The following is a 13,897-nucleotide window of genomic DNA, read 5'->3' as shown; positions in this document are numbered from 1 at the left end:
GCTTTGTAGTTAGAGAAGACTAAGGGTAATTGCATTACCTTTAAGTGCTGGTTACACACTTTTGTTTTTCCAGAAAGACACTGTCTGGCAATCTAAGTTGTCATAGCAGCTGAATTTATGGAGCAAATAGCAGTGAATGTGCTTTATAGAAAAATGGCTACAGTATTCAGGGGTTTTAATGGATTTTAGTCTTTTGGTTTTATCAGCTCTGGATGTGCTGGTAGCTAACACTGTCATGTTTCAGGAATTGTATGTGGAGCTTCCTTTTAACTGACTTCCTATTCAGAGCACTCAGGAATTGTATGTGGAGCTTCCTTTTTATTGACTTCCTATTCAGAGCATTTAAACCAGAATTGGAAACCTTAAAGATGCACAGCATTATGGTTTTTCTTCGTTCCCATTTCATGATCTCACTCTAACAGTATAGAGAAGTGAGCCTTCTAAATTTAGGCAGTGTTCGCTCATTTCCACCAAATTAGACAGTAATTCTCTTGTTTCACAAATCCTCTGAGAGATGAAGAGGGACTAGATATTACTTTAGAAACAATTTTTAGAGCCTTCTTGCTTAATTTTCACAGTCATCAGTTTAGCAAAAAGAGAACTGACATCATAAGATGAAAATACCTGTTAGAATTATGAGGGTTTGGTGACTAATGTGTTTTGGTTTTGTTTGTTTGTTTAGAAATTCTTCCTATATGGATCAGCCTGCTAGTGATGGTGAAACTGGAAGAAGACCACTCTAAGCAAACCCATGATGAATCGGGTGCCAGGTGATGCAGAAAATGCCCACAGCAGCAGTGTGGAATCTTGCCCTTCCTTGCGGGATGTCCACTCCATCAACCCCGCGCAGCTGATGGCAAGGATTGAGTCTTACGAAGGCAGAGAGAAGAAAGGCATATCAGATGTCAGAAGGACTTTCTGTTTGTTTGTTACATTTGATCTCTTATTCATAACCTTGCTGTGGATAATAGAATTAAATGTGAGTTGTCTTTTCAATATCCTTAGACTTTAGCAAGTATTTATTCATTTCAGAGATGTTTAATAAGTTGCTCCTTTCTCTCCCAAATTATGTGCTATTTGTATCTATTTAACTATAAGCAACTTTTTATTTTTAAGCATTCATGAACACAGTATCTACTCAACTGCATCTGCTTTTATTCATTAGGATGCATGGGGATTTTTTATCTTCTTATCATTAAACCTTTTGATGTTCCTGTAGTTTGTGAACCATGCTGCAAAAACCATTGGAAATCCAGTGAAGTCTTCCGGTATCGAATAAAAATGTTACTGTACATCTTTGAATTTGGAAAGAAGTGTGAATTTTAAAAGGATTCAAGACTTTGCCTTCTGAGTCACTTTAAGTCAGTGATATTTCACTGAGGTGTTAGTCTGTGGGAAGGCTTCCAATGGCCAAAACTTTTCTTTTGCTGTAATGTATTTTCTTTAAGGCAAACGTAGTGCGTTATACATTAGGTATGACAGAGTGTGTTTAAACAACATAAAGTCCCCGAGTTGCCACTTTTTAACTCTGGCATTTGTACTTTGGAAAACAAGGCTGTTCTAAAATTTCCAGAAAGCTGAATAACAGGATAGTTGATTTATTGTTATTTCATAGGTAGCATCCTAATTCTTGAGCGGGGTTTTGAGCGATAGTCTAAAGTTTGCATTTAAGAAAGGACATACTAGGGAGGAATCCCTTTTCAGGACAAGAAAGATCTTGAGTAAATATTTTTGTCAGCATTCCTTTGCAAGAGAAATAACCTTGGTTATTCATAGAATCAGTTGCTGGCAAAGACCTCTGAGATCATCAAGTCCATTGATTTGACATTATGAAGCTTTGGGAACTGGCTCTTCAAGTACTTCATTGATAGAGTGGAAAATACTCATTCTGATTTAATTTTAGAAAACAGACTTTGCTTGCCTCAATACTGTAATTTTGGGACTAGACCTGTTGTCCTTCTAGGTGGAAAGACTTGTATGCAGTGTGTAAAGTTATCTTGTCTCAGAAAAGCAGCATAGTGTTTTGATGCATTTCTTTCTTTAGGCCAGTTTCTCAACAGCTTGTACGACCAACAGGAACAGAGTCTGGGTTTGTTTTTCTTGTTGAGGCTTCAGAGTACAGACTTTCATACTAGCACTCTCAGAATATATGACTCTGTATAGAAAAATGCTACCAACTCATGATGTTTCATTTTGAATGCTACAGCATTACGGGACCTCAAGATCCTAGCAGTTTTCTTTGTAAAAAGCTTTATTTTAAGGAGAACATATTATAAACTGGAGTTTATTCTGCTAAATGTCAGCAAGAATGAAAACCAGGTTTTTGTCGTTAGAAGTCATGATATTAGAAACTAATGTTTGATGTCTTAGATCTGACATATGGTTAGGATTTTTGTTCTGGTTAGTTTTGTTGGGGTTTTGTTAATCATTTTGTTCCTTGGGAAGTCAAATAGCACTGTTAGGACTTGTCTGTCACTGGTGCATAAGTAATGAGACTTCAGAATTGCTGTGAGAGTTCCTGTAAGTATTGTTTTCCCTTTGTCGCTTTTATCCAGTTTCTTTAGGCCTAGTTTATTTTCAAACACTTCAGGGAGTAACTCCTTGGCATGTTGGGCAAGAATCAAGGCTGTCATGGTTCTTTGTTCATCCTCATGCCAGCATGGTGCTCCCACAGCCATGCAGGGAACATCTTGGAGGGGGTGAACTTGATTTTCCTTATTTATACTGGAAACAGATGACCACACCTGATGCAGTAGACCAACAAAGGGGAAACTATATTCAGAGAGGGCAGGGAGAGGAGAAGAAATTTTGAGTTGGAATGAATAGTCTCAGGAAAACTGTGCAGCAGTATAGTTGGGAAAGTGTGGAGGTGTCTAGACTGGATTGCTTTGAAATGGTGAGTGTATGTTGTTGGTGTGCTTTTTGTACCTCCTTTCCTTAAAAAGATGAAAATAGTCAAACGCAATATTAAAGCCTTCTGTTGGTGTTGTCTTACACAACAGGTTCCATGCAGTGCTTAATTGTGGACTTTCGTATTAAAAACAATAGAAGATGGATAGTGAGATTTTTCACTTTCAGCTAGAATAAATATTATTCTCATTCTCTGGCCCAATACATCTTAAATTATTTTCTTACTAAGTCAGTTTGAACAGTAAAGTGATGGATCTTTCCACTGAAAAGAAACACAGTGGCTAAGGAAGATGTAATTTGGAGTCTTCACAGCAAATGAAAGAAGTAAACTTGGATGTTAGCTATATGTGGGAGAATGGTCTAAGTTGCACCTTTCATATTTTTTACAGTAGGTCTTTTTTCTCAGCTCTGTTAAAACAAATCATATGTGTCCTGATAAGAAGATCTGGAGTGTGAATTCAGTTACTGTTTTGTTTCCTGTTTACTAACATGTGACTAACCAGAGCTGTTTTCTGGGTGGCTTTTTGATCAGCTGTTTTCGTCCTTATAAGACATAAAATGCTTTGTGAATTTGTGTAACAGACCTTACATTTAATCACTTCTTCCTTCAACATCTTGTTTGCTTATAATTTGGAAGTCTGAAATGTAGCTTGCCTAGGCCACATGGTAATCCTAAAAGTTTTGAGTTTGAAAAGTGTATATAATCATGGAAAACAAATGGCAACATTAATCTTGAAATTAACATTCTTCACATATATGTCCTCTGTATTTAGTTTAGTGATTTTGTTGTTTATCAGTGTGGAACTATTAGTTTCACCCTTCAGATTTGTATGTATTTTGGTTTTGGTAGCTTCTATCCTAAAGCTGTGTGTGTTGTTGTTTCTTTGTAGGTAAAAGGAGGCATTGAGACTACCTTAGAGAAAGAAGTCCTACATTATGACTACTCTTCTTCATATTTTGATATATTTGTAAGTGTTCTTAAAAAAAAGCAAAAAAGGAAAGGCAGCAAAAGTATAGTTTTCCCACGTTTCTCTTTCCACAGATGTTCCCTAGTCTGAGTCCTGTGAAAAGGTTGATCTTTTCTTGATAATTTAAACCAGGACTTCTGCAAAGTTTCATCCACCTAGGGGTTGCTGATTTCTGCTGTGGCAGCAGGCTTATAGATCTTGTGGACAGAGATGCTTAGGGACACTTAAATTGCATCTTTTGCTTTGGGGGGCATGGAAAACAGATTAAAAGCTCAGTCAAGAACATGAGACTGATGTAACTTAAAGGTAATTTATTTAGAGGACAAGACCAATAGTCCTCCAGCTATAAAAGCATTTTGTTTAAACCAACATTTTTGTCCTTCCGCAGGCATAAATTGGTTGCAGTGAGGTTAGACGTGTTCCCAGATTGGCCTGCATAGGTCAGGATTTTTCAGACCTCTGTGTTTCAACTCGAACACTAAAAAGAGGTGATATGGAGAATGATTCTCCTTTACTGTGTTTAAGTACGTTTTGCACATGAGATGATCTCATTGCATTAGGAAATTTCTCTTTCAGCAAGGCTGTAGCTCTGTAGTTGCAATGCATTTTGCACTGCATGGCCCAAGTAAAGGCTGGTTTTTTTATGGTTCTTCTAAAGGGCTCTATGTTTTTGCAAGATCCTTAATTCTGTCAGATCTTGTTTGCCTGGCAGAGATGACTTGGCTTGACATCAGTCATTTTATATCGATGACTATATCCAGAGTCTCACTTTGAAACTGATATAAAACCCCATCCTTGCTTCTGCCTCAGACAATTTGCTGTGTCAAATGGACTTAGGTACTGGATACAAAAATGTTGTGAGCTAGCAAACTCTGCTACTTCTCCCTTTCTCCTTATTCTGCTGGCAGGTTCTCCATGATATACCACACTGCAGAAGGCAAAAAATGTTATCTGTAAATGTTGATGCACTGGAATTGATTTTGTCTTGTAGTTGAACCAAGGGTTAAGAACATGTAATGCAAAATAACAGACTTTTATTCCCTGCGAAGGGACTGTATCAGTGAATTCCGCAAAATTATTTGTGGGCTTATACAAGATTTCTTCTGTTTCTACTACACATTTGCATAAGATTAAATGGATTCATTATTTCTCTGACCATGGCTGTCCTTAGTTTCTCTTCATTTTTAAGCATTTGCTTCACAATTTTTAGATTCCGAACACATCTTTTAAAACAAGTTGGAGACAATTTAAATCAAAGAATAAACAGGAAAATTGAAGGTTAGGGTCCCTGAGTAAGAAATCTCATCTGTCTGCTATTGATATAATTTTCTGGCCTAGAAATACCTTCAGTTATTTGTCCTTGCTGCAAAGTAGTCAGAATGACTTGCTATTGCAGGTGTCTCCATAAACAATAAGTACTTGCTGCAATGCTAATATTTCAAGAAATACTAAAAGTATAGTAATTAGAAAATTATTTTTTTTAATTCTTCCCATTTTCTGGTTGCGTTTGTGAACTCCTTACAGTTTTTAATTATATTCTTGTGCAGTAGCACGACCACTAAGATCAGTGAGATGCACAGTGATGCTCAAGGTATTTGCTGGATTAACTGCATCTAGATTTAACTGCTTACATTCCAGTCAGGTAAAATGATCATCATACTTTCTGCAGCTTTTTTATGTTTCTGACTTATTTGTAGAATTGCACATGCTTTGACCCTGTGCAGGCATGTGAGTGTTGCCATGTGCTTTACAAATGGAAAATTTTGTTCTATTTCTGTTTTCCGAGCACACATTCAAATTTTGATTCTTGATAGCAGAACTTAGGTCGTCCTGGTGTAAGTCGCTTTGTAAGTAGCTCATGTTTTCAGTTGAGCTGAGAGTCTTGTGCTCCTTGTGTGTTCTGAATTAACCAACAAATATTTTTTTTCTCCTTTCTCTATAGCTACTGGCAGTCTTTCGATTTAAGGTGTTAATACTTGCATATGCAATGTGCAGACTGCGCCATTGGTGGGCAATAGCTGTGAGTAGTAGCCAAACATAACGGAGCTGTAACTTGAGTGGATCAAGCAGACACAAGTTTAGATGCCTCTTAACGTTTGTGTGTTAAGAAACATCTTGATGCTATATATAAAAACTCGTTGTACAGTAATGCATTTAAAACTTCTTTTCTCAAAGATTTATTTTGAATCCAGTACAGATGGCTAGTCATAACTGCTTGTTACCTCTGGCTTGTTAATTAACGTTTGAAATACATTTGCGTTTGAAATAGTGCAACGTATTCAAAAAGAATTTGCATTATTGTACCAGAGATCCAGGTGTCCATTAACTCCCACATTCTTATTTTTCAAAGTTTTTAGGTACCACCCATTGAGCACTAGCACCTGTATTGCTGCATGCTCCAATGCAAAATATTGAATATGCATCCCTTCATAAAACAGGAAGTTCTTAAAACTGTAGGCAATCACAGTGGATTGGAGCCAGTATCTTCAATGCAGCTGTACTGTGTGGATGAGAAAGAAAGCAAAACTTGGTGACAAATTCATACATCCACCAGTCAGTGCTATAGATTGTATAGAATGGGTGTATTGCTGGCTTAGTGCTTTGTAAATCAAATGGGTTTTTTCCCCTTACACTGTTGTAGTTGCATGTAGAACATGTTCATGTGTAACTCCAAGTGAGTAGCATGTGGTGTGTTTAGTAGTCTGAGACTACACGCCCTGTTTTTTATGAATTGTGTTACTATCATGGCACAAACACGTACATAATGGTAGCTGCTGCTCTGATTGTGCTTATATTTAAGTTTATGCTTCTTAGAAGTCCTTATTCTTAGTTGTGTGGCTTTAGAGTATTTCTTAATCCTCCAACTTGATGCCTTTGTGAGGTGGTGAGGGTGACCCATCACGGTAGCAAGCAATTAGACAGATAAAGCTTCACTGAATGTTTTGCAGAAGCCTTTAACCTTAAATTCCTACCTGTGCTTACCAGAAGCTAGTAAAGGTCTGCTATTATTTAAAGAATTGCTGGACCCAAATGTACTAGAGATAGAAGCCTTGCTTAAGTGAACAGTACTTGTCCAATGATCTGGGCGGAGGGATTGAGATGTCTTATGCAGCCTGCCATTTTTAAAATGTGTCGGGGAGTATCAAGGCTTCAAAGAGATAAATTTGTCACAGGATCAGTACTCAAAATATTTATTCAAACTTGCTTCTGCAAAGATGTTTTGTTATTTGAAATGGATCTTTTGATTTGGATGGTAGTGAAAAACATTGGGAACAATTACTGTTTGCTTTTTTCCCAAATACATAAATAGATTTTTTTTTAAAGGACTTGATAAATAAATTACTGCATCTTCATTATATAGTAAGATCACAATTTATGTAAGTCATGCAGTTTAGAAGCTACACAAATGCTGTCTGGAAATCAACATTTGATGGTGTTTGTATTAAAATTTGTCTTTATTCATGAAGTTATTTAACAACGCTCGAAGTTAATGGTATCATGCTTGCTACGTTTTATTAATCTATGTGATCTTGTTAGTAAATATTTAAAGTTGCAACTGATGATGGCCGAAATGAGAAAGTAAATCCATTTACTAGTTTAACTGTTCTGTCTTTTTCAGTTTACAACAGCAGTGACCAGTGCCTTTTTATTAGCAAAAGTTATTATTTCACAGGTATATACTCTAATCAAATTTTGTTTTACTTTGTTGTTTTGTTAAAAGCAAGACTCTTCAGGGTAATTTCTGTGATGTTCTGTTTCCTTCTAGCTGTTCTCACAGGGTGCTTTTGGCTACGTGCTGCCCATCATATCCTTCATACTTGCATGGATTGAAACTTGGTTCCTGGACTTCAAAGTGTTACCGCAGGAAGCTGAAGAAGAAAACAGTAAGCTTTTGGTATTTCCCCTCAATTGTTGCAGTTGGCAACATTCAATCCCATGTTAGCTGGCAGAAGAATCTCAAAATTTGGAGAGCTGTGGTAAAAATTAAATCACACAGCATAATTTTTCTGTTTTGAGAGAAGAACATATGCCTTCAAAGAAGTAAAGTTTTCATTCATTTAGAGAGGCAAAGTTATAAGTTACAAGGGCCAGATCAGCAATTTGTCAGGCATTTGGGAACACATATAATTTGTATGCTTAAGACATGGAAATTCTACTGACTTGGGCTTGTAAAGTCTTGTTTTCTGGGTAATGCATTAGAATAAATGTCTGGTTCCTCTTTTAGGAAGGGTAGACACAATAACTAGTTCAATGTCACTAACTCTTCTTTTGAGGTGAAAAAGGGAGCACAGAGAAGTGAAGAGTCTGCTTCATGCACAGACAGAATGAGACCAGAGCCAGTAGGAATTTCAGCCTCTTCAAGATGAGGCAGCAGGTTATCTGACACTCAGTCTATTCAACTCAACGGAGGAAGTCCCTTGTTTTAGTTGAAAGAGAATATTGCTTGATCGGTGAGGAAAAGAAAGCACACAGATGCTTTGTTAGTTTCAACAGCAGGAGAGTAATTATGCAGTTAACCTGCTGCTTATGCCTCATTATATGAAATAGAGTCTGAAACTCTGTGAAGGGCATGTTTATCTGTTAATTAAAACCAAAAACTTCATAGGATGGGCATGGTTGCCTCTGCTTTTTTTGTTGTGCTCTGAATACAATCTTTTTACTTTGATCCCTTCCCTCATCTTTTTCACCGCTCCAAAAAGCTGGTTAAATGAGAACAGTGGGGTTTGCCTAGAGAAAGAGAAACTTAGTGTAACTTCTTTGTATCTTTTGAGGGGGTGAGGAAATGCATCACACTGTTATCTCAGTAGGTGAGAAGCCTAACCAGTTCAGAGACGTTTACTTTTTTTATACTGAATATTCATAGACAAAGAAAGTATTCCATACATATACATGTAAATACTTCAGAAAAGTTGCAGAAAGTAAGTATGCTGAGACAGATAAGTGGAAGCAAGCCACTAATGAGGAGTCATAGTGGCAAAGTGAGAAAATAATTTGGTTATGCGTGGAAGCTCACTGATCATTAAAAATATATTTAGGGTTTTAGTTAGCCAGTGAATATTGATGAAGTTACATAGCACGTCCTAATCATGCAATTGCACGTAGTGGAAGGAAGGATTCCTTAATTCATGTGTACAGTGTCTCTGTTTTGCTAGTGTGTCACCTTAGCTGCCTGAAGTTAAATGGAAGGCATAAATGTTAAATGAACAGTTGCACTTTTAAAAAAGATATTTATTTATAGAAGTAGCTTGTTAAGAATGCTAATATAATACATCAGTGTTCAATATTCTTCATCAGTGTTTGATCTTTAGAATGCTATGTGTTACCCTTGAGGACTTACTTTTTACATGGTTTTTTTTCCTCCTAAAAGGATTTTTAATAGCACAGGATGCTTCTGAACGGGCAGCTCTTCTTCACCCTGGAGTCCTCTCTGACGGGCAGTTCTATTCTCCTCCTGAATCTGTAGCAGGTAGTTATGTTTGCCTAGTGAATGATTTCTCATACTGACTTTAAACTTATGCATACTTCATCCCCTTCAGAGGGTATGGGGGGGAAGGGTGAAGGGAAAAATTACGTTTTTCTTTTTAATGTAAAGTGTACTTTGCCTTCCTAAAATGCAAGTTTTTTAAAAAATTCAGTTTAATTACTACCTATTAGATTAGTTACAATACACATAGTTAGTGTGTTATAAGTCATGTTCTGGCTGAAAACAAGTTCAGTCTGAAAGCAAATGGTACTGCAAATGAAAGGAATCAGTTATGGTTTGTTTCTGATATGAGTGATCCTTGTGGATCTGTTTAATGTCTGTCTTATGGGTCCTCTACGCTGAGCATATTGGCATAATGAATGACTTTGAGCTCCATCTAGGGACGACAAAGCTTTAAGACAATGTGGAGTATAATGATTCAAAGTGAAAATGTCTTTTAGTTAAAGCTGTGAGTCTATCTTGACGAATAATGGTTGGAAGTATTATACTGTATTCAGCCTCATGGGGTTTTTTGGCAACAATATACAGTGTGAGAGGAAGTGCAAGTGGAGCTAACATGTTTTTCTGGGCGTTTTGGCTGTGTCAGAGTCACATGTGCAGTGAGGTATTGTGTCTCAGCATGCACATGTTGACTGTAAGTGTATGACTGTGCCATTACTTTCAGCTTATCAAATGGGATTCAGTAACAGCTTAGGTGCCTTCTCCTAGTCTGCCCTGACTGCCAAATATGTTTATTTAAGCACCCTTTTTTGGGTATGAGAAGCAAAAGTGAAATGAATATATTTGCACTAAAACACACATGCTGGTAGTCAGAAAGCAAAACTGCTAGATGATGTACAGTGAAAATAGCTCATTCAAAATTCTGCATTTCTTTCACACAGGAAACTTACGTATTATTCTAAAAGAGCAGGTTTTGGTCAATTTGCCTTACATACTGATTTGTAAAATATTTAGAGATAAACTCTTCCCTGTGATCATGCAGAGGGGAATAAACCCCAAACCCCTCTGCTGACTTGGCAACATGTCCAAAACCAGATCTTTGCTGTTAGGAGGTGACGTTTAAAACAGGCTCTGTTGGAATTTTCAGTACATTTATCCTTTCATGTCTTCCTTGTGGATGTGTGTGTCCAGGGCCATACCCTTCTCCATCCACTTCTTTATATGGGTTGACCCTTCATCTTCAACATTGGACTTAGTTGCCAAGTAACTATTCTGGAGGTAGCGAGTGGAAAATCAGCCTGCAAAGAGTAAAATTATTCAGCTTCTGTACAATTTGAGCTTCAAACTGAAAGGCAGGAGTGCTATTCCAATAAATTAAAGAACTTCAGAGTAATTTGTCCATTAAAAATGCTTAACATATTTGTCTTTTTTTTTTTCTTTTTACATTTTTGTGAGATGGAATGTGGTTCTATAGTTCAACTGTATACTCATGGCAAAAGCCTAAGTATAAGTTTACCAGGCAATTTATCAAAGATAGTTCTCTACACACCTTTGGGGTTTTTTTTTTTCCTGTGGGTGTCTCATTTAAACTGGCCAAGACATGTATGGTGAAAAGCATGGGACGATAATTTCCTCAGTGGTCCCTGACAAGGGCTGACTGCCACCTCATGTGTGCGCAGAAATATCTGTGGCTTGGATTGGAACTCCAGAAATTGGGGTCAGCACGGCTCACCCTGTTTGCTCAGTATCTTCCTGCTCTCCATGAGCAGGAGCTGTCTCTGGGCAGTTAGCCCTGTGACCAGCTAAGCTTTCTTTTGGGGGCCTGCCAGGAGTTTCTCACAGCAGAGAGCTGAGAGTGGGCAGGGGTTGAGGAGAAGAAAAATGAGCAGGGAGAGGCAGAGGGAGCTGTTTGGATTCTGGCTTAGAGCAAGACAATCCCTTGCCAGAACATTAGATATGGAATTTATTAATTTGCAAAGCAGTATTTCTGGCTGCTTTGAAAGTGTCTTCTGAAGTTGCCTTCCAAAGGGCAAGAAGTAGCAAGTGGGAAAGTCAGCTTGTCAGCTTGGAGAGCAGATGTTAATTGTTAATTGTTCTGATTGTGTTGTGGCGAAAACTTGAAACACTTGGTGAACCCATTGACATGGTATTTCAAGAATGATCCCAGTACTCTGTGTTGGGTTTGCTACCTGAAAAAAACCACCAACAAACACCTTCAATGTGAAACATTTGAAAATGTAATAAATCTGAAATAAAAAGTAAATATTTGTAGGGGAAATAGTTGCTTTGAATTACCTTTTAATAAGACACTATGAGTGGTGGATTGCTTTTTTCTTTTTTCCTTTTTCCTTTTTTATTTTCCTCTTCTCTCAACTGATCTAATAGCTCTCTTTTCTTCCTTCTCAGGATCTGATGAAGACTCTGAAGAAAAACAAGACAGTGAAAAACCAATTGTATAGCAAATAAGAAAAATCAGGCAAGTTCCTTTGCATAAAACCTGAATATTATTAAAAACATGTTTTGCTTCCTAGTTCCTTCCCAAATAATTTGAATGATGGGCTAACTCTTTAGGAGTTCATCATTTTTGAACTCAGTCTGAACTCAACAACTTTCAGGCAGGAAATCCTGCCAAGCTCTTGGGAGTCTGAAGTTTGGGTCCAATGCATTTATTTGTTTGCTATCCTGTAAAGGACAGTGGTGGACCAGGTGTGTAAAAACTCCATTTTTCAGCAGGGGGGAAGAGATACTTCTTTGGAGATGGCAGTGCAAGGGTGCTAGGAAGAAGTTTTCTTTGGTTTAGGTCTAGGACAAGTATGCAAGAACTTGTATACAAGTATAAGGTTTCATGGGCAAATCTACTTCAGTATTTCCTGTCCTCAAGATGTTTAGTACTACAAATGGGTTACACTGGAGCAGCTGCATCTGAAGACTGTTGTAGTATACGTTGGGTAGAATATGAGAAATTATTTTCTTATTTTGGAAATCGCTTCATTTACTCCTGGGATTATCTTGCCCTGTGCTTTTACTTCACCACCCACAGAAAAGCTCAAGCTATGGGAGCTATTAAATGTTTTTGAGAGGTGAAGCTTCTGATTTGGAGTCTTCTATTGCTCATCTGGAAGAGTGGATGACCTTTTGAGCATCACTGTTCAAAACACCTGTTTTCTTTACTGCCATCTTCATTCATTCTGACTTCTGTAATCTGTTGCAGAAAGAAAATCTCTGAAGGAAGAGAGATTGGGGGTTTGGAAACTGGCAACAGAGTCTGTGGCTGACTTGCTGGTGGAGCTGCTGACAGGAGAATTTACTCATTAGAAAGGAAAGGGAATGGTTCCCATGTACTGTAATACCTCACAAAGATGTACCTTGTTGAGATATGTATATTAGGTTGCCTCCCAGGTGGTATGAAAGTATTTGTCCATAATGTATTTTATTATTCAGTGATTCCTGAAGTTGATCTTCTAATGACTAGGTAATTACTGGAAAGTGTTGTCTTGTGTACCTAATCAAGAGACTGGTAATATAATGAAGTAAAACTTCTCTTTGGTGGAAGTATATTTAATGATTGTTGGGACTCACTAGATAAAGTTATTTTATGTTATTGCAATTTGTCATTAGTTTTATGTTTACTTTTTTTTTAACTCCATGCATTTTCTTTTTTTAATGGTTATGTTCACTTTCTAAAATAAAAATGTTAAAACATGGGTAATGCATTGTGACATTTTTGTTGCTTTGTCAACAAAAAAAAAAATCTGCATTTACCACTCCTTTATTTCTTGTGGGGTCATAAGGATTCCAGTTTGCATAGATTTTGTGCAAAATGCATTGTAGTGCTGTTTGCCTGTAGGGATGCTGTGTTAGTGGTGGTGGCACATCACTTATTTGTTGCATATGTGCTATCAAAAGGATGTAAGGAGCTTTCTGAAATAACCTGGTTCCCAATCCTGTACTGGTGGTCAATGTTCTTCAGGTTTCAAGAGGAAACTGGACTAACTGAAGCTTTGCAAACACTAGTATTACCCCAGTAGCAAAAGGTCAGTTCAGTTTAGGTGTGCAAGCTAAGATATGTACCTTCAGATACAGGTCTTGCATGTTAGCTGATGCTTGATCAGAAGCATTTTATGTAACATCTACTTCCTACCTAAAGAGGAATGTAAGTGTTGTCACTCTTCTTATATGGCCATCACGTTTTATTAGCAACCTGCACAGCAAATACTAAGTACTGGTGTATGCTTCCCGCACAGCAAATACTAAGTACTGGTGTATTCTTCATAAGTTAGCTCATGCATATGGGCCATATTCCTCTGTAGCGTTTCCACTGCCATGGAACAGAAGCTTAGCAGGTAGGAGACAGGATGGGCTGTGGTCTCTCTTCATATCACAGTATGAAGCAGTAGTGACTGTTTCAGTTTCTAGGATTTTTCCACTAAAACCACAAACTGAAAGCCAGTCCTCAATGCATTAAAGCATACACCGGCTGCCCCTCATTCAGTGCCAAAAAATTGGTAAACTAGCAGCAGAGGCTTCTAAGCTACTGAAGACATCAGACTTCCAGCTGTGAACTTGATGAGCCCTGGAGAAATTGCAGATAGCT

The 13,897-nt window shown here is 37.6% G+C and overlaps 1 protein-coding gene across 2 annotated transcripts; it reads left to right on the top strand.

Annotated features, from left to right (window-relative positions):
- Positions 1-681: 681 nt before the first annotated feature.
- STARD3NL (STARD3 N-terminal like) lies at positions 682-13,007 on the top strand. 2 transcript variants are annotated; one of them, XM_009074840.1, is made up of 8 exons: positions 682-979; positions 3,801-3,878; positions 5,821-5,898; positions 7,498-7,551; positions 7,645-7,762; positions 9,247-9,345; positions 11,710-11,779; positions 12,515-13,007. In XM_009074840.1, the coding sequence occupies exons 1-7, from the start codon at positions 752-754 to the stop codon at positions 11,760-11,762; spliced, it is 708 nt and encodes a 235-aa protein (XP_009073088.1). In that variant the 5' UTR covers positions 682-751; the 3' UTR covers positions 11,763-11,779; positions 12,515-13,007. The 2 variants fall into 2 exon arrangements, with proteins under 2 accessions (XP_009073088.1, XP_009073089.1); XM_009074841.1 differs by lacking the exon at positions 5,821-5,898 and having other exon boundaries at positions 683-979.
- The last annotated feature ends 890 nt before the right edge of the window (positions 13,008-13,897 follow it).

Source organism: Acanthisitta chloris, unplaced genomic scaffold, assembly GCF_000695815.1.
Source record: "Acanthisitta chloris isolate BGI_N310 unplaced genomic scaffold, ASM69581v1 scaffold11795, whole genome shotgun sequence".
NCBI classification, from domain to species: Eukaryota; Metazoa; Chordata; class Aves; order Passeriformes; family Acanthisittidae; genus Acanthisitta; species Acanthisitta chloris.
Note: the sequence above shows the minus strand (reverse complement) of the source record. Positions and strands in the feature narration are given on the sequence as shown.

Excerpts from the sequence above, each read along its gene's own strand:
- STARD3NL (XM_009074840.1), top strand. The coding sequence starts at position 752 with ATGATGAATCGGGTGCCAGGTGATGCAGAAAATGCCCACAGCAGCAGT. Across the intron at positions 3,879-5,820 it reads CTTCATATTTTGATATATTT|CTACTGGCAGTCTTTCGATT; the intron begins GTAAGTGTTCTT and ends CTTTCTCTATAG. Across the intron at positions 7,552-7,644 it reads CAAAAGTTATTATTTCACAG|CTGTTCTCACAGGGTGCTTT; the intron begins GTATATACTCTA and ends GTTTCCTTCTAG.